The sequence below is a fragment of the Callospermophilus lateralis genome, chromosome 3 (assembly GCF_048772815.1).
Source record: "Callospermophilus lateralis isolate mCalLat2 chromosome 3, mCalLat2.hap1, whole genome shotgun sequence".
Lineage (NCBI taxonomy): Eukaryota > Metazoa > Chordata > Mammalia > Rodentia > Sciuridae > Callospermophilus > Callospermophilus lateralis.
The window spans coordinates 173,793,179-173,812,598 of NC_135307.1; the positions used below are offsets into that span (position 1 = coordinate 173,793,179).

The 19,420-nt window shown below is 56.7% G+C and overlaps 2 protein-coding genes across 2 annotated transcripts; both read right to left on the reverse strand.

The window, feature by feature from the left end:
* Nucleotides 1–7,267: 7,267 nt before the first annotated feature.
* On the reverse strand, nucleotides 7,268–8,593 carry Foxs1 (forkhead box S1). The gene has a single exon (XM_076849028.1). It carries the CDS (start codon nucleotides 8,514–8,516, stop codon nucleotides 7,515–7,517), a length of 1,002 nt encoding a protein of 333 aa, XP_076705143.1. The 5' UTR covers nucleotides 8,517–8,593; the 3' UTR covers nucleotides 7,268–7,514.
* A 1,951-nt stretch (nucleotides 8,594–10,544) lies between these two features.
* On the reverse strand, nucleotides 10,545–19,420 carry LOC143395758 (interferon regulatory factor 4-like). Its single transcript, XM_076851663.1, has 8 exons — nucleotides 19,048–19,420; nucleotides 15,131–15,320; nucleotides 14,450–14,547; nucleotides 13,672–13,783; nucleotides 13,500–13,565; nucleotides 12,387–12,761; nucleotides 11,661–11,779; nucleotides 10,545–11,474 (listed from the first exon to the last, which is right to left on the reverse strand). The coding sequence occupies exons 1-8, from the start codon at nucleotides 19,276–19,278 to the stop codon at nucleotides 11,367–11,369; spliced, it is 1,299 nt and encodes a 432-aa protein (XP_076707778.1). The 5' UTR covers nucleotides 19,279–19,420; the 3' UTR covers nucleotides 10,545–11,366.

Here is a 19,420-nt window from a genome sequence, read left to right on the forward strand (position 1 = left end):
AGTGTGGGCCACTGCCCGGCTCAGGAGCTGTTCTTATCTGCTGTCAGATGAGGAGACAGTTCAGAAAGGGGAAGGCGCTGGAAGGCGGGTCAGGGGCTGGGGCTTGAAATGGACTCTTCTGTCTCCAGAGCGAGGCTCTGCCTAGGAGCTCACCCCCGCTGCCTGCAGAATCAAGGCGTGGGCAGACGCGGTGCCTGTGATGGTGAGGGTGCCCAGGGGACCCAGGGCAGAGTCCTGTTCTCTGTCCCTCCCACTGGCCAGGCAGCCGAGCAGGGCAGGGGGCTGCATCCATGGCGGGGGCAGCTGGAGGGTAGGAGGTCGGAGCCTGGTAGGGCAGTCCTCCCCGCTGGGTCAGAGTGGTGCAGCCTGCAGGGGCTCAGAGGTCCCCCGGGGTGGCAGAGACGCAGTGAGCCCCATTCCGACCACTTGGGCCGCTCTCGGGGCCAGCGGGTGAGCGTTCTGCTGCTTCCCAGCTCAGGGGGAGCCCCAGGGAGGGTCTGCCTCTGGCCCAGGGTCACACACTTGGTGTGGAGCCAGGATTTGAACCCCGAGTGAGGTGGGCCCTGCTCCTCACCCTGCTCTGCCTGCCTCCTGACCCAGGTGAGCCCTAGCAGTTGGTTCCATCCCTCTCCAAACACTGCCCTGGAGGCTGAAGCCAGGGCCCTGACCGCTCCACCCTGCTCCAGCAGGTGGGTGCAGAGTCCTGCTGTACAGGTGCCCCGCAGGGTGGGCCTGGGGGACTCTGGGACCTGTGCCTGACTCCCGAGGCTGGGAGCCTGGCGTGGGCTCTGTGGGGAGGCCTGCTGGTGGGCGGGGCCCCCAGGCCCTGGAGCCTGCCGTCCCCTGCCACCTGCCAGCTGGGCCAGGCCTGCGGTTTCCTCTGAGTGGTTCTTTCGGCCTCACTGGCCCCCACCCAGGCTGAGCCTCGGCCACACAGCACGATGATGAGGGATGAGTCACCTCCAGGGGGAGGGGAGGAGGCCGTGTCCAGCCAGAGCAGAAACTCAAGGCTGGGATCCAGCTGGGGAAACCAAGGCCCAAAGGGGGAAGATCCCTCATTCACCATTTTGATGCTGGGACCAGAACCCAGGCCTCCAGACTCCCAGCCACACCTCAGTTTCTTCCTCTGTAAAGTGACCATGGCAGCCTCAGGCTCTCCTCTGCTACCCCTACGGCCATTAGGACAGTGGAGGGATGGGCTGGGGTGGGCTTTAGCATGTTTCACAGGTAAGGAAACAGGCTTCAGAGAGGGAAAGTGACCTTCCCAAGGCCACACAGCAAATTAACAAGTCCTGGGCAAGAAGCCAACACAGGACCACGGCACAGGGCTGATGGCCCCCATCTCCATCTCCTCCCAGGAATGCATCTTAGAAAGCTGTTTGGGTTATTTGGGGGCCTCCTTTAAGCCTCCCCTGCTCCTTGGAGGCAGAGAATGTGGGTGGGAAAAGAGGATTTCAGAGAGGTTTTGTTCTCTCTGGGGCTGCAGAGCACAGTCAGGTGTGAGCTGGGGCCACCTCTTGGGCGGCCTGGGCCCCTGCCCTCTCAGTGGGCTCGCATCCCTGGTGATCACGGCGACAAAAGGCTTTTCACTCCGGAGCTGCCCTGATGGAGGGAGGGGGTCTCTGGTTTGGGCCAAGCTGGAACCTGAGCAAGGGTCGGGCCGAGGCTCTGTCCCTTGCGGTTCCCAAGGTGCCAGGCTGTGGACTGCCCTCTTCCTTGCATGATTTGCTTGGCCACATGCCAGGACAGGGCGCCTCCCGCAGTGTCCATCCCTGTGCCCCCCAAGGTGGGCTGTGCTGCTGGGGCACTTCCCCCGCCCCCGCCTGTGGGCTGAGAAGGGTTAACCCCTCAGTGGGGCTGCCCTTCCCAGATGGCCCCAGCCCAGAAAGCTTTCCTCCAAGACCATTTCCTGCCTCTGGGCCTTGGCCAGGCCCACAGTGACCACCCCCATGGGCCTGGAAGCCACTGAGGCCACATCTGGTTTGGATTACACCCGGACTGGTGACGTTGCCTTTTCCTGTCTGGGTCTAGTGGCCTTGAATTCCACCAGCCACCTTGGACCCAACCAGGCAGTGGTGGGAAAAGACTCGGCCAGTGACGGGGCCGCCCTGGGCGTGTGAGGCGGCAGGGGCCATCCTGAGGGAGGTGCCCACCTGGCCCACCATCCCACCTGGCATCCGTCTCCACCCCTGTTTTCCTTCCCCCCTTCTTCCCTTCACTCTAAAGGGTGGTATTTATGGAGCACCAGGCGCTGTAGGGCTTTTGTATAAGATGAAGCAGGAAGTAGGTCCGGAGAAGTTGGGAAGAAGTTTGGAGGGCAGGCTGACTCAGGGTAGTAGGGAGCCACGGAAGGGTTGTGAGCAGAGGAGGGACAGGATCACATTCATGCACTAAAAAGGACTCCTGCATCTGGGCGGGTCAGTGATTGGAGACTGGAGAAGGGAGAGCAGGGGAGGCCAGGCGGTGTCTTCTCAGGAGGCCGCTGGTCGAGAGCCGGGAAGTATTGAGCTCAGACATCTCTAAGCAGACGGGCTGGGAACAAGTGACCGAATTCCAGGTCAAACCGAAAGGACTCAAATCCACTTATGGGTCCTCTCTGAGCCCCAGTTCCTGTCTGGAAAGGTGAGTAATAATAGTCCCTGCCTCCCAGGGTCAATGCCAAAGTCGCATGAGGTGTGTGGGTGGAGCCTGGTGCAGGCTCCTGAGCCCTTTGTTACAGCAGTTCCCAGAGCCCCTGCTGGGTCCAGACACTGTTCTAGGTGCTGGGGTCGTTTGAGCAGAGACTGAAGGACAATGTGAAGGAGGGGACCTTGTGGTCCTGGTGGGAGACAGGTCCAGGCAGAAGGAGGAGCCAGGCCAATGCTTGGAGGGCGAAGGAGGAGGGAGCCCTATCTCAAGGCCTTTCCCCACAGGGGCTGTTGCTCTGAGCGAGGGGGCTGGGGGGTCTTTGAGATATAATTCCTGGTGCCTGGACTAGGTGACCAGGACTCCAAGGATGAAAGGAACAAGGCAGGCCCCACCTGGTGGGCTGAGTCTTGCATCCTCAGGTGGAGGCCTGAACATGAATATGCGCACACAGAAGCCACCAGATGGCAAGGACAGGGGCAGAGGGGGAATAGCCCAGGGTGTGCAGCCTCCTTGGAGGAGGTGATGTTTGACTTGGGCTCTAGATTTTAAGAAGTCGCCAGCAGGAGGCTGAGGCAGGAGGATCACAAATTCAAGGCCAGCCAGGCAACTTAGCGGGACCCTGTCTTACAAACACACAAACAAAAAGGGCTGGGGGTGTAGCTCAGTGGTAAAATGTCCCCGGGTTCAATCCCTAGTACCACAAAAAAAAAAAAAAAAAAGGGAAAAGAAAATTTTAAAAATGTAGAGTCCTCCAGTGGGGAGGAACATTCCAGAAGGAGGGAGGGAACAGCCAGTGCAAAGCCCTAGGGATGGAAAGGGAGCCCAGCAGGGAGGAGGCTGTCTTTAGGGAGCAGAAGGGCCGGCTTCCCTGGCACCCGAGGGGGACCAGTGGGACCTCGGGGCTGGCTCTAGGACTGTGGTCCTGAGGGGGCAGCCCTGGCCTTCGGGCTGATGGGGGACGGAACAGGCCTCTAGCCTGTTTTTAGCCATGGAACCGCTTCCTCTGTCCCCACCAGCTGCCTCCCTGAGTCACCACCCAGTTACCGCAGGGCGGGAACAGGGACGAGGCATCTCTGGACCTTCAGGGATGTGGTTTTTGCCATGTGTGAAGGAAGGGTCAGAGAGGACTGGCCCAGGGTAGAAGGTCCTCCGCAGGTTGCTTTTAATCCCAGTTTCATTCCTGTTGACCCCCTACACACACAGTATGCAGGATGGGACTTCCCACATACCAGTCCTCGGCGTAGGAGTCATTACTCCCATTTCACAGATGAGGAAAACAAGACTCAGAGAGGTGAATCTACTGGCTCAAGGTTGCACAGCAGAGAAGTAGAGAGGCCAGAAATTGAGGCAAAGCCTTGTTCCAACTAGGTCACAGTTAGAACCCTGTCCTCCTCCCTCCACAGCAACCAGACACCACCCAGGTGGGGGATAAGTCAGGTTAAGGGGGACATGCCCAGGATCCAAATACCTTTTTATTTCACTTAACAAACACTTAGAGAGCATTTTCCGTGTGCCAGTCCCTGTTCTAAGCACTTTGCAAATATTAACTCATGTAATCCTCCCAATCCCACGGGCATAGGTGCTATGAATGTCCACATTTTATAGACGAAGAAAACACAGAGAAGGGGAGTCCCTTGCTGGGCAGCGAGAAGCAGCGGAGCTGGGGTGGGCTCCCCGGCACTCAGGCCTGGCACTGGGCTGGGGGCCACGGGAGCCTGGGGGGAAGGGTGTCTGGGCCCAGGCCTGGTTCCTGGTCCTGCACACCAGGCTGACGGTGGCTTCCTGGTCACTGTGGCAGCCTCCCGGTGCCCCACCCTCTGGGGGAGAGGGTCTCCGCCCCGCCTGGGCGCTGCCTGGGGTGTGGGAAGGAGCAGTGACCGGGCCTTGGAATGCCATAAACCAGGGAAGGAAGCGGTGGGCGGGAGGGGAGATAAGGCCCAGTGGAGGAGGTCTGAGGAAGGCCGGCCTGTGGGCAGGGAGGCCTCTCAGCAGGTGAGGAGCTTCCGGACAGTCCTTGCTTTGATGGGAAGGGGCCTCCTCCTTCCTGGCAGCCTCCCTGGGGTCAGGGAGGGGAGTCAGAAACAGGGCGGGAGCCGCCCTGCCAACTCCAATATTCCAAGAATCTGAGCCGTGGTGATGAAGAACTCTGGAATATTCTTAAAGACCACGACTCTGCCATTTTAGGGTTTGGTTCAGGCTCCCTCTGCAAGGTCGCTCAGGATCCTTCTTTTTTGCTCCGACCTGTGGGGAGGGATGGGGTCGGGGGTCCTCACCTGGGAAAGACCAGCCTCTGGGAGGAGGGCACCCAAGGTGCAGTCAGACCCAATGGCTCCGACTGTTCCCTGAGAACCCACCGGGCAGCTCTGACCTGCCTGGCTGTGTGAGCTCCGGCCGTCACTCACCTTCTCTGGCCTCAGTCTCTCCTTTTGTGGGCCAGGAGGCTCTCTCTGGGTGACCCAGATTCAGTGTCTGAATCTGTGTGGAGATTGCCACCCCGTCAATGCCCACCCAGAAGGGGGTGGCCAGGAGGGAGCCAGAGGTGTCTGTTGGTCATGGAAAGAATGTGAGGGCAGGAGGCCCAGAGGGTGGGGTCCCTGGGCTGGGCAGTGAGCAGGGGCAACATGAGATCATGGTGTCTGGCCTCCTGGCACAGCCCCTCTGGGGATGGGACCTCCTCCAGACCACCCCCCAGGGCAGACCCTCCCCAGGGACTCAGACCCGGAGTCAGGCTGCCCATCCCCCACCCTCTGGGCAAAGGGAGTAGAACCAAGGCCCAGAGAGGTGGGCGCCAGTCCAGCTCGCAGTGAGGCCAAGCAGGCACCGAGCCCGGGTCCTGCCTGGGATTGGAGCTGAGGGGCCTGTCTTCACTTCTTGACAGAGAAGGAGTCTCTAAGGGGTCAGAGGGGGGGGTGCAGAGGGGGCTCCCGCCCAGAGCTGAGTTCGCTGCTGGATGTGGGGGGTACCCCAGGGTGGGAGTGAGCAGGGACTCAGGCCTCTTCCCCAAGGGATGTCGGCCTCCCATCCTCTTGCCAGCTCAGGACACAGGTTGGGAGGAGACTGGGCTCACCAGGGCCCCACAGGGATGCACAGTGGGGGATGGTGCTCAGCGGAGGCCTCCTTCCTCAACCCAACTGAGACCCAGCACGTGCATGGCCACACACTCCTGCCACATGCTGACCCACACGGGCACTCGCGGTGGGGCAAACACCTTGGGGTCTGTTTCCCCCTCCTGGGCCATGCCCCTGGCACCAGAGGACCCTTCTCCCCTCTGCCGACCCAAGAAGCTGTCCGCACGAGGCAGGACAGACCCTCATGGTACTGCCCACTGTTTGGTGGCTTGGGGGCGGGGGGCGACAGGCGTGGGGAGAAGGGGCCCCCACAGATGGCCAGGCATTTTCCCAGCCCCTTCTGGTTGCAGTGAGCCCCCGCCCTGCAGGTCCCCCCTCCACCTCGGCTCTGGAGTCTGTGGGAACCAGACGTTTCAGGCTGTCCAGCCGGGCTCGCTTCCTCCCAGGCCCCAGGGGACCTGCTGAGGGAGGGGGGAGCCACTGGGGCTGAAGTCAGCATGGCCAGCTGCCCAAGGGAGGGCTCTGGAGGAGACTGGGCCACCTCCCCAATGAAAGGATCTCCAGGACCCTGGATGTCACCTCGTGGGACGGAAGACCCTCAGTGCCCCACGCCAACACCAAGGTGCCCCAACATCCTCGCTCCTTCTCCTCTCCCTGTACCCATGATCTGGAGGGGAGGACCAGGCTCTGGGAGGGCACCGTCTGCCTGCTCCTTCAGGACAGTGACAGTGAGGTTCCCGCGTCTCTTCCTCTGATGGGTGCCACGGGTGTCTTCGTCTCCTGTTCCCATGGGAGGGGGCACTGGAAAGGGTCAAGCTCGACTTCTGATCAGTACCCAGGTCACCCAGGAAGGCTGCCCCAGCCCCAGGAAAATGCTTTCATAAAGAGCCACCAGGAGACCCAGGAGAGGGTCCCACTGGTGTGGGAAATCCACAGAAAGGGGGTCTGTACAGCCTTCAAGCCCAGGGGTCCCTGTCTGGACTAGGGACAAGGGGCACCTTTTTAGCCCTGACAATCAGGGTCTCAAAGAAGCCCTTCCTCCTCAGGGGTGGCCGGTTCTCCTCCCTGCATCTCCCTCAAACTGTGGGTCAAAGCCACACGGGCCTGGCTGTGATCTCCTCTCTGTCACTCATCTGCCATCAAGCTCCCGTGAGCCCCGAGGACCCTAGACCCTCTGAACCTCAGCTTCTGTCACTGGAATTGGGGCTCACATTCTGTGGCACCCAGGTGAGATGATGGGTACAAGCCTGGGACAGAAGAAATGTCACAAAGGGTCCCAGGTATTATAGCTACGCTTAATAGAGGGCGTTGAGTCTCTCTTGGTTTCGGGCTGGAGACGGACCCCTAGGCCAGCTCCGCTTCATGCCCTGCCTGGTGTCTCTTGGTTGAGTCCCTCCTGTGCCTGCCCCCATTCTCTGCTCCTGGGAAACTCCCCAAGAAAGTCCCCAGCAGGAGAAAGCCTCAAGCGAGACATTTCCATTAGGGTCCCCAGCCCCTGTGGCACCACCCCATGGCCACGCGTAGAACCCAACATTCCAGCCCTCAGCCCCAACTACCCAGCAAGCTGCCCCTCTTCATCACACTGGTTTTATTGGGCCCAAGAGCCACAGAACAAATCCCAAGGACCCTGGTCCCCTCACCCCCAAGTTTCTCCAGGGGCCCCCAGGGCCCGGTTGAATGTCGATGCTCCAGTCCTGGCTTCCCGTCCAGGTTGTGCTCGGCCGGCTGGGGCTTGGTCCTTTGAGAACTCTCCAGGTCCTAGAGCCAGGCTCAGCCTGGCACTGGTTTGGCAGAGGCCTTACAGAGGTGAGGCTGCTGTCACTCAAAGAAGAACATTCCTGGTGTCCGGTATAGGCAGGGGGGCAGCCCCAGTGGGTAGCTGGAGCCTCCCTGGACAGGGAAGCCTCCTGCGACCCAGGGTTCCTTGGGGTCAGCTGGCAGGGGCAGCGAGGCCCGGAGTGAGGCTGGCGGGGTGGGGGGTGCTGGGGAGGGCGCTGCAGAGGCCAGCAGGTGCTCCAGGCCCGGGTCGGCGCCCATGCAGAAATTGAGGGCTTGCAGTCGGCACTGGTAGCCGCTCCCAACGGCTGCCTCGGGGGTCAGGACGGGCGTGGGGGCCTTGCTAAAGCCCTCAGCCTCAGAGAAGTTGGCAGGAAAGCCAAACGCTGGGCACGGGGAGGGTGAAGTGACCACTGGGAGCTCCCCTGGGCCTGCAGGCTTGGGTGTGGACATCTCCTTGGGCTCCATGGGCAGCCGAGGCCTGGTGACATCAGCAGTTGCTGGGCACGTGCTGTCTGGCAAGGTCCCCACCAGACCCCCAAAGCTTAGGCCCTTGGGGTCTGGCAGCTCTGGTGGGAATGGGCACTGCCTGCTGGTCGTGGTGTGGGTGACTCCGGGGTCCTGGCTGGTGGCCCTGACGGGTCCCCGGCGTGCCTTGACAGGGCTCCTGGTGCCCTCTGCACCTGCCCGACGGGTGAAGCGGCGGCGGCGACGGAGGAAGCTGCCGTGCTGGAACATGTCGTGGCAGTCGGGGTCCAGGGTCCAGTAGCTGCCCTTGCCTGGCTTGCGGTCATCGCGAGGCACCTTGACAAAGCACTCGTTGAGAGACAGGTTGTGGCGGATGCTGTTCTGCCAGCCGGGCCGGTTGTGGCGGTAGAAGGCAAAGCGGCCCATGATGTAGCGGTAGATGCCACTGAGCGTGGCCCTCTGCCCCGGTGAGCTCTGGATGGCCATGGCGATCAGGGCAATGTAGCTGTAGGGGGGCTTGGTGGGCTCAGTGGCCGGGGCCAAGGGCCCAGGCGGTGGTGGCGGCGGCTGCTGCATGCTGGCCGGGCTGGCTGGGTTGGTGGCTGCAGAGACCACAGAGGCCAGGCACGGCCTCCAGGGCTGGCGTCTGGAGCGGCCTGTGCGGGCTGGTTAAAAGGCCCACTGGCCCAGCCTCCCGGCCTGGGAAGGCAAAAAGGGGTGGGCCCAGCAGCCTACCGGGCCCTCCTCCCTCACCGCCCCCTGCAAGCCCCAGGAGGGGCCGGCAGGAGAGGCCTGTGAGCAGCTGCCAGGGGTGAGGAGGTGGGAGGGAAGGGACGGAGACCCTCAGCCCACATGTGCTGGGTGGTAGCAGCTAGGGAGGGACAGGATGTGAGATGGAGTGAGACAGAAAAAGAGAGAGTGGCAGAAACAGAGAAGCAGAGAGAGGGAGAGAGGGGAAGAGAGAAGCAGGCAGAGACGAGGTACGGACAGACAAAACGGACAGACAAAACGCACAGACACATCTCCAGGGAGCGACCCGGGCTACACAGAGGCAAGTGGCCAACAGGGTGGGTTGGAATCAGCCAGACACCGAGAGAAACGAAGAGACCCTCAGAGACAGAGAGGAGGCAGGGACTACAGTGACAGTAGAGATGCCAGGTGGGGTGGGGTGTGCACTGCTAAGACCACCAGAGACAGGTAGAGCGTGACAGAGAGAAGCCACAGGGGTCTCTGAGTCCCCACCGCTGGTCTTGCTTCTCCTCTCCTCCTCTGTCACCTCCTTCCCGCCACCCAGAGCCCTGGAGGCCACACATACCCCGTCGGCCAGCCCCGGGGAGGCGGGGTGGGGGGTGGGGGGGTGGTGTTGCCTAGCAGAGGCAGAGCCCAGTTCTGTGAACCTTGGCGCCCTCTAGTGCCAGGTGTGGGGAGGACAGACATTTGGGCAGAGAGATCCTCCCAGGAGGCATCTGGAAAATGCTGGTTAAACCTCAGTTTCTCCATCTCTAAAATGGAGCTGGCAACTTTTCAGCAATCCAGGCCACAGTGAGGGGTCATCAGGCTCTCTTACACAGAATCCAGCAACAAGGCACCCCAGCTACAGCCTCTAGCTGGGGTCCAGGAGGACAGATACATTCAGGCCCAGAGGACAGCTCTTCTGAAGGATGGGTCAGTATCCTCCCTCTTGCCCACTGCCAAGACAGTGGTCACCTACTCTGTTCAGGCCAGCTCACTCCCCCCACCATGTTTAATCCTTGGACCAACTCTGATCCGGAGGTCTTCATAGCTTCTTTTGAATAGAAGAGGGATCTAAGGCTCAGAGAAGTTAAGTAAGTTTTCTGAGGTTACACAGTTAGTGAATGATAATGCTAGGATTTGAATTCAGGATTCTTTAACTCCTTAACACTACCCCTTCTGAGAGGGCTGCCTCTCCTGAGATTAGGGGACAGTCACAGGAAAATAGGCTGTGAACCCCAAAACAGTAGGGATTGTGCTATTTTTGCTCTATCCCTAGTATTCAGCACTGGACACTGGAAAGAAGCCTGAAACAGAATAGGTGTTCAAAAAAATGTCTGTTGAGGGGCTGTAGCTCAGTGGTATGTGCTTGCCTAGCATGCGTGAGGCACTGGGTTTGATTCTCAGCACCACATATAATCAATAACTAAAAAAAAGACAGAGAAAACTAAAAAAAGAAAAGAAAAAGTCTGTTTAGTGACTGAAAAAACAGCAACAATTGACTTTTTTTTTTTTGTACCAGGGATTGAACCCAGGGGTACTTAACCACTGAGCCACATCCCCAGCTATTTTAATATTTTATTTTGAGACAGGGTCTCATTGAGTTGCTTAGGGCCTTGCTAAATTGCTGAGGCTGACCTTGAACTCATGATCCTTCTGCCTCAGCCTCCCAAGCTGCTGAGATTACAGATGTGCGTCACTGTGCCAGCTACTAATTGACTTTTGTCCTTTGTTAAATCTTACAGTTTTATCCCCATGAAAGTAGCTTACTGGCTGGGGGTTTAGCTCAGTGATATGGTCCATTCTTCACATGTGTGAGGCTCTGGGCAGGATTCGAAGCAACACAAACACAGGCACTTATTAATGCATCACTAAAAGATTTATTATGTTGGCATCTGTAAGAGGATTCCTATAAATAAAGTCAGAAATCAGAAAAGGAAGAAAAATGTTGCTTTACCCATGGGGGGGGGATTTAACATCGAGGTTAATTCTTCCAGTTGGGAATCCTCCCAATCCTCCCCACAACTCACAGTTTGTGAAGATGAGTGGGGCTGGGGGAGGGACTGGATTGCCACTGTGGCCTCTGCCTTAGGGTTATGTTTGGGATCCTGCCTCACTCTCTAAAGACTGTGCTGGTGGTTCAGTGGTTAGCATCTGAAACCCACGGTTCAAATCCTCTGTTTCGGAATCCCCCTCATTGTCCCTCAGATAAAGGAATGAGACTAGCAGCAGTTGGGAGGAAGGATCTGGAAGCCCAGAGTCCCTCAGAGGCCAAGCAACTGCTACTGGTTGTTCCCACTCTGAACCACCCTGAGGTCAACTAGGTTTTAAGCAAATGAACCCAATGGCACCATAAGACTAGCTCTAAGCAGCTGTTGACGTGTTGGGCTTTCAACAGGCGATTTAGTCCTATTTCTAACCCCATTACTGTTTTTCCTGGGGCCTTGAATTCTATTTCCGGCTGATGCTCCAGGCCTAGGGGCAGGGGCCTCCGCCCCCCTCAGCGTTCCAGGATCCATTCCCTTCAGGGAGAGTTAAGCCACCAGCGCCTAAGCTGTCCCGCTATCAGGGCAATAGGTGGGGGAGGCCCCAAGTTCACTGGTTCAGTGAGGGCAGGATTGGGGTGTCTCACCCCGTGGTGGGGCTTCCTTTAGTGAGTGGGAGAGGGGGAAGCATCCCAATTAGGGTTGATTGTCAAAGGTGGGTGAGGCCATCCAGGATGCCCTGCTGGGGTCCCCGCGGGATGCCAGGGTGAAGGCGCCTGGAGTGCAGGAGCAGCTCACGGGCGAAGAACGGCTCCACCTGTGGGGACCGCAGGCAGTCAACTCTCTGTTTCCATGGGAAGTCACAGCCCTAGTGACAGCCTTGTCCCCACACCCATTGATATCAGAAGGCCATACAGGTCTGGGTGGGGTGGGGCTGGGTATGGAGTGGGACTGGAGGGCCTGGAGGGTGTGGTTCTTCCCTGGGATGGAGGGAATGACTCACGTGAGCCATGACGAGCCTCTCCTCCGGCTGGTCTGGGGGACCCGGGTACTCCTCGCCAAAGCACAGGCGGATCTGGTATTCCGGCTCCGGCCGTCCATCCTGCAGGTGGGCGTGCAGCTCTGCAAGCACCAGGACTGTGGGGCTGGGACTGTGGCTGGCCTAGCAGGCGGCCCACCCTGTGCTTATATCCTGAGCCCAGGTTCTGTAAGCTCACATCCCCATTGGGTGCCCATGTCCTAAGCCAGCTTTTTGTGCCTGTGCTATGTCCCACATCTGCACCCACTTTCTGCGTTCATGTCCCTTGCCTGGTGTCCCTATGCCCACTCTCAGGTCTTTAGGCCTACTCCATGCTTATTGTTATTCACCTATGTCTGCCAGTGCTCTGATGCCCACCCCATGCCCGCGCTCTTATGCCAACAAACGTACCTGAGTCCTAGGCTTATGTCACAGATCTAAGGGCCTCAGTATGCCAGTGCCTACGCCCCTGCCCCTTATAGACCTAGATAGGGATCTGTGGCCAGCCCTCTTGATGTCCATGTTCTTTCCCATCCCTGGCGCTTCTGAGCTGTGTGACCTTTGTTTCCATGCTCACCCCAAGCCCAGGACGCTTGGGCCCTGATCCTGGCATCCTCCTCTCGGGTGCCCACTCTCCTTTGGCAACCGCGTGACCGCGCCCCCGGCCCAGCCCTCTGTCCCGCGCCCAGGGCGGAGCTACAGCGCGCTCACCTTCGAGGAAGCGGCGCGTGTCGAGCAGCTGGCAGGTGTGCTCGCGCTCCAGCTTGTTGGGCTGCGCGCGGTGCGGGGCTAGCTGGCCGCGCCAGTACACGCGGCCCTGGCACAGACGCTTGGCGAACACGCCCTCGGGCGCCACCCACAGCAGCACGCCGCGCTCCAGGTGCGGCAGCAGGCGCCGCAGCACGCGGGCGCCCGGCGGCGGCTCGGGGAAGTGAACCTGCGCCAAGCGTGCGGGCGGCCCCAGCAGGCGCTGGGCGGCGGCGGAGGCGGCTGTCCCGGGGCTCAGATGGCAGCCCTCCGCGGTGCGCGCGGTGGTTTCGCGCACCAGCGCCGGGCCATAGAAAAGACGCACGTGCAGCCAGTAATCTGCGGGGACCAGGGGAGAGGGCGCGGGCTGAGCGTTGGCAGGCCACCCCTGCCCCTGCCACCAGCCTACACAGCCGAGCGGCGCACCGGGAAGTCCTTCTGGCTCCCACTTCGGGAATTTATCACTCCCTCCCAATCAGTCACAATAATATTCTAGCAGTGGTGATAGTAAAATGATAGCTTCCAGTGGAGACGAACCGGTAGTCGAGCTCTGTGGTTAAAGCACAGGGTCTGGGACCGCCTGTACAGGAGGGTATGGCCTTGAGGCTTTCCTAGCCCAGATCTCGGGATTCTAGGATCTCCCAGCAAAGATTTAATACTGGTTGAAATAATAACAGCAACGGCAATAACACAGCGGTAGGAGGAGCAGCAGTTCAGTTCAATATGAGTTCGGGCTGCGGGCTCTGCAGCCCTTGGATTCGATTCTTCCACTGCTCCTTAGGAGCTGTGACCTTTTAGTAACTAGCTGTGTGACCTTGAGCATGGTCGAGTGTCTGCATATGTAAAATGGGGACAATGGCAGCCTCTATATTGCAGGTCTATAGGGAGAACTTAGAAAGACGCCTGACACAAACTTAAGTCCCTGAATGCTAGGTGTTGTGGCTGTTTGGGGAGTCCGGGTGGGGGAGGAGACACAGGCTAGCTGGCCCTATCCCCAGCCCTCCCCAGTTCTGCACACTGGTCAGAGGAGAGGATATTTATTTATTTATTTTAGGAGAGGGCCTTTAGATTCCTTACCAGGGCTGTTGAAGTCTTCACAGGGCACTGGGCTCCAGGGGTGTCCAAGGTCCTGTGCCTGGTACCCTGGGGAAGGAGGGGATCAGTCAGACACAACCTCACCCTGACTTCCTGCACCTGGGGATCCAGGGGGGGGCCAGGGAGGAGGTTGGGGCAGGTGAGGAGTCCTTACTGTGGTCAGCCAAAGGGTCTGGGAGGAGGGCGGCTGGTGGCAAGGAGCCCTGCTGGGCCAGCCTTGGGGGCTGCTCCTTGTCCTCATCCTCTGTGGCTAATCTGGAGCCATCCTGAGCATTGGAAGAAAGGGCTGGCCATGAAAGTAGAAAGGAGACCCAAGGCCCCAAGTCTTGCTAGATTGATGCCACCTGGAGAGGGGGAGGTCTGGCAGACCGAAGGCCAGCTCTGGCTGATGGGAACTTTAGAGTTTCAGAACTCAAGACCCTCCCCACTCCGAAGAGCAGATAGGGGTGTTGGAGGTGATAGTATCCGAGCTGGGGAGAGAAGTGCTGGAGGTGAACATAGAGGTGAAGGAGCTAGAGATGAAGGAGATGGGGAGGTAGAGCCACAGAACAGGAGCTGATGGGGACGTTAAGGACATAGAAAGGGCCGGAGCTGACAGGGGAATGGGGACAGAGCAATGACCCATAGATGATGGGGAGAGGTGACCGGGAGGAGATAACAGAGGTGATCAGACAGAATGATGGAGATGGAGTGGGCGGGGACAGTGGGCACACTAGAGGTGGGGAGGTCAAAGGGTGATGGGGCTGGGGCTGGTGGGGGAGGGGGGCCACAGGTACCAAGAAAGCAGAGCTGGTGGGGGGATGGGTGGGGTTCATGGAGGGATGAGGTGAATGATATTGCTGGAGATCACAGACAGAGAGAGGGCCACGGGGTGGCTTCGCTGAGCAGTGACTGAGTCCACAAGTCTTCAGGGGCTCAAAGGCCACACTGACCTGATGTCCCCTGCACGCAGGCCCAGTTGCTTCTCCAGGGGGTCGCTGTTGACTTGAGGGAGTGCCCTCTTTTGCAGGAGAAGCATGGACCTTGGAAACTGAATGGAGCAAGAACAGCTTATTGTTCCCAGGGCCCCAAAAGGACCCCTCAATTAAGGTCACCCCAGTCAAGAGCACAGCAGCTCACTGCAGGACCTGCCCCTTTTCTTTCTCTTTCTCTTTCTTTTTCTTTCTTTCTTTGATAGTTGTAGATGGACAGCATGCCTTATTTTATTGGTTTATTTTTATGGAGTGCTGAGGATTGAACCCCATGCTTCACATGTGCTAGGAAGCGCTCTACCATCAAGCTACAGTCCCAGCCCCTCTCTCTCTCTCTCTCTCTCTCTCTCTCTCTCCATATATATATATATATATATATATATATATATATATATATATATATTAGCTGTTAATGGACTTTTATTTTTACTTATTTGTATGCGGTGCTGAGAATCGAACCCGTGCCTCACGCATGCTAGGCAAGCGCTCCCGCTGAGCCACAACCCCAGCCCTTCCCCCTTTTCTAACAGGGAAACTGGGAGATCTAAACGCCTTGTAAATTCCCCAGAGTTCAAACTCAACAGGTCCATCATTGCCCAGAGAGCCACCCTCGGCCACTACCCTTAGGGGCAAGGGTGGTACCTGGGCGGGAGGTGTGGTCAGACACCAGCCGGTAGACCTTGTAGGGGTGGGAGGTGTCCAGCTGGCTGCGCTCGCGCACCTCGCGGAAGTCGATGCTCTTGTTGAGGGCACAGCGGAGCCTCGTCTTCCAGGTGGAGGGGTCCTCCTTGTCAGTACCCTCCAAGTGCTTGCCCTTGTACACAGCCCAGGCCTGAAGGAGAGCAGGGCGGGGCACTTGGGGGGCCATGCGGAGGGATGAGAGACTGTCTGTGCTCTGAATCCTTCTCTGGGGCTCTCCCTTTCCCCCTCCCACAGTCTTTGGGTTCCTACTATATTCTAGCAAGAGCTGTGGATTTGATGGGAAGCAAGACATATGAGCCTGGGTCTCAAGGAACTCAATCCTGTCAGAGGGCAGCTGTGATCAGCTGATCAGAAATCGTCATGTCCCAAATTATGGGTTGTGATAAATAACAATAAATAAATAAAGTGATGGCATATCAATATTGGCAATGGTTTGCTATCCTGATAATCATGAAACTAAGTCTCAACCTGTTGCCACCAACAAAGTGGACTCCAGACGATTTAAAAAAACATGGGTAGGAGATAAAACTATAAGATTAATAGACAATAATACAGGAGAAATCTTCCAGAGGCAGAGAACATCTCTTTTTAAAATATTAACAAATCTTTATTACTAGTATATGAGTCCATTGTAGAACCAAGGAATTATTGAATTAAGTGGACTTTAAGAATTAGTCTTCCTTCCTTTTATAAAAGAGGGAATTTAGATCCAAAAAGATCAAATGAGTCACATTATATAAATACTAATAATATAAATAAACTTGGTTCTAATTAGCCTCCTACTTTTCAGATGAGAGAGTATTTTTATAGCTTGCTTTATTTATTTATTTATTTATATGTGAAACTGAGAATCAAACCCAGTGCCTCTCACATGTTAGGCAAGCTCTCCACCATTGAGCTACAGCCCCAGCCCCCAGATGAGAGATTCTTGAGGCAAAATATGGAACCAGAGACATCAGTTTGCATTATATCTGCTGCATTCTTCTCTGTTACTCTTTTATTGTACACCTATCCTTGAACTAAGGATATTGAGATGAGTCAGTTCAGAGAGCACATCAAAAGCAAAACTTAATAGGCATGAAGCCAGGCATGGTGATGCACACCTGTAATCTCAGTGACTCATGAGGCTGAGGCAGGGTGAGGGCAAGTTGAGACCAGCCTCAGCAACTTAGCAAGACCCTGTTTCAAAATACGAAATACAAAGGGCTGAGGATGTAGTTCAGGGATAGAGCACCCCTGGGTTCAATGCCCAGCACGAAAACAAAAATAATAGACACCTATGGCAAAAACGGTGCAATGTCTGACATCAGCAAGGGGTTGGGCATGCATGCCTCAGTGCAGATTCTTGTTATGCAAGTTAGTTATGTTCTGTTAAGTCTTCACAAACACTGAATTAGCCAATATGACACCATTATTAGCTTATCTAACATGAATTTTTTCTCTAAGGCACACACATGGGGAAATACAGGGCTAAGTTTCCGCAATTCTCTGGTCACAGCATTTTCTTCAACTGACCAGTCCATAACATTGTCTAATGTGTTTCTGTTGAAGGACACTCTTTAATATACACTGTTGATTCAGTAACATTCAACTCATGGCCAAGAGCACTATTGCTCATCCTTGAACAATGCTTATCTAACATGAATTTTCTCTCTAAGGCACATGGTGGCCTTTTGCACTGGGGAACACTAGACAGCGCTTCAGCATTATGCCTGGGGGTCATTCTAAATAGGGACATCACTCACAAAATATTAAACATACGGCACTACATAGACCATGGAAGGGACAATGTTCACCATGTGGGAGCTGAAGACAGAAGGCAGCGCTCTCAGCTTCAGATGTCCCCACTGGGCCACTGACATTTTGGTCATTCTGTGCATATCTATGAATGGTTGCAAAAATGCCTCAAGTATTGATTTGGGGAATACAAATACATTTTGGCAAGCAGGAGAATTTGCAAATATAGAATTCATATTTGACTGTTTGTGCTGAGGGAAAGGGGAGAGGAATTAAGGAAGAAGAGATGGGTTGAAGACAGATTATGAATGTCCTTGAAGGTCAAGCTTTATCCCATGGGTACAGGGCACCAGAAGTCACATATTATTGGGGTCATGGAGTCACATATGTATATTAATGGTGGATTGAGGGATGGGGAGGGCCAGCCCCCAGAATCCCCCTCTTCTGAACTATAGTGAATAAAGCTTAAGGGATAAGCCATGTATCTACCTATTCAACACTTATTGAGCACCTACTGTATGTCAGGCACTGTGCTCAGTGTTGCCACCTTCCTGCAGCTCACAGTCTGCTGTAAGGAGACAGACTCATCTCAGGCAGGAAAACTCATAGGGAACTCATACAGACTCCCATGGGGATGACTTGGGAGACCCCTGAGTTGGTGCTTAATAAATGCATTAAATTAATGAGTGCACCAGGGAAGACTCTTGAGGAAGAGATGTTTGAGCTGAGGCTGAAGGGAACTGGCCAGGAGGGGGAAGAGGGAACAGCACGTACAAAGTCCTAAGGCAACACACAAAGTATTTAGAAAGTGAAAGAACCCAAGTTAGGGAGGGAAGGGAGTGGCCCGGGAGGGGCAGTTCTGCAGGGTTTTGAGGGCAGGGTGAGGGGCCATAGGAGCCTTGGAAGGACTCTGAGGAGGACATCTTTGCACTTAGAAAGGACTGAGGGGATGGCTGAGGGCCGGGGGTCGGGGTTGGGGGAGCTCAGGGAGGTCACTGCAGTTGTCCTGGGAGAGAAGGTGGAAATGGGTTTAAGATGTTTTGCAGAAGAACCAGCAGGCCTCGCTAATTGGATACTATGAGGTTGGAAGTTGCTGAGCAGCTAGGGTTCAGGTGCCCAGGTGACAGAATTTTGTGGGGGGTGAGCTTACAAGTGTGGTACAGTCATAGGCATAATCTGAGGGGCCTGGAGGCCACCAGGAGACAGCATCTGGGAGACTGCAAGATCAGCAGGCTTGAGGCTTAGAGGGGAGGCCTGGAGCCTCCATACTGAGGCTGAGGAGGGAGGTCCAGACGGAGTGCTAGGAGCCCCCACAGAGGAGGGGAGGAGATGGAGGCTGAGCAGCAGGGGCCTGGGAGGTGGGAGGAAAATGGCAGCAGGGGTTGGGACAAGAGGGGTAGATTCTGGAATACAAGTGAGAGTGTTTCTGGGAGAAGGGAGAGTCCACCAGGTGTGAGTCTATGCAGAAGTCAAGGAAGGTGAAGGCTGGGATGTATCCCAGGATTTGGCAACTAGAGATATTAGCAGGAGGTACCAGAAAGCAGACTGCCCATGCTGGGGCATGGTGGGGGGACTAGGAAGGAGGAGATAAATGAAGAGGACATTGCATGTACTTCTTGGTGTGAAGGGAGAGGTGAAGCTAAAGAAGGAGGAGCTGGAGGTGACCTGGGTGTTTGGAGTGGTGACAATGGCCTGGTGTGCAGTTGGTTGCTTATTGCTCGGGGAGAGATTTCAGAGTTTAAGTGTGCTTGGAAAGGAGTCAACTTGGAGAAAGTTAAGGATGGCCAAGCGGAAGGAGTTCTTCCTGCAGGGGGCCCTGAAAAGGTCCAATATAGGGAGCACGGAGAAGGCTCCCAAGTTGCAGGGTCTGGTGGGTTTGGAATGAGAGGCATCTCATTCCGCCGTGGGATGGGAGGAGATGGGGATGGTGCAGGTCCACCGCCAGCCTGGCTGATTCTGTTTTAGGAGGTGTCTGAGGTTCTCCCTTATGGAGGACACTACCCTTAGTTCTCCAGGCCAAGCGAGTGGCCCAAGGTCACACAGCTCATGGGTTGGTCCGCTGCCACCATGTGCTGCAAGAGCCGTCCCCAGGCTGGGGTCCGTAGGCTCCTGACCCTTACCCTGAAGAGCGCTGCGTCCTGCTGCGCCTCGTAGCCCTGCTTGGCTGCGTGCTTCCAGGGAATGCGGAAGAGGGTCTTGTCCTGGTCTTCCCAGCGCAACCCGGCGTAGAGTCCGCTCTCGATCTGTGCCACTAGCCAGTCGCGGAGACGCAGGGGACCCCCGGTTCTCAACACAGGTCCATTGCTGATCGGGACTCTCTCTTCCTCTTTCCGCCAGGGGCCGTTGGCCATCTGGAGCTCTGTGAAGCGACGGCTGGATCCCGAGGCATAGAAGGGGACCCGCACGGGTTAAGGGATCACCGGGCCCCTGGATGGCGCGCGGAGCCCAAGGAAGTGAAAGTCAGAGCGAGGGTTTCGCTTTCTGTTACGTCCC

Bases quoted from the DNA above. Each gene is read 5' to 3' on its own strand.
- Foxs1 (XM_076849028.1), bottom strand. From the start codon at position 8,516: ATGCAGCAGCCGCCGCCACCACCGCCTGGGCCCTTGGCCCCGGCCACT.
- LOC143395758 (XM_076851663.1), bottom strand. From the start codon at position 19,278: ATGGCCAACGGCCCCTGGCGGAAAGAGGAAGAGAGAGTCCCGATCAGC. The intron at 13,784-14,449 runs GTCAGTGTGGCC...TCCAATGCTCAG, and splicing joins CTGCGTGCAGGGGACATCAG to GATGGCTCCAGATTAGCCAC. The intron at 13,566-13,671 runs GTAAGGACTCCT...CTCCTTCCCCAG, and splicing joins AGACCCTTTGGCTGACCACA to GGTACCAGGCACAGGACCTT.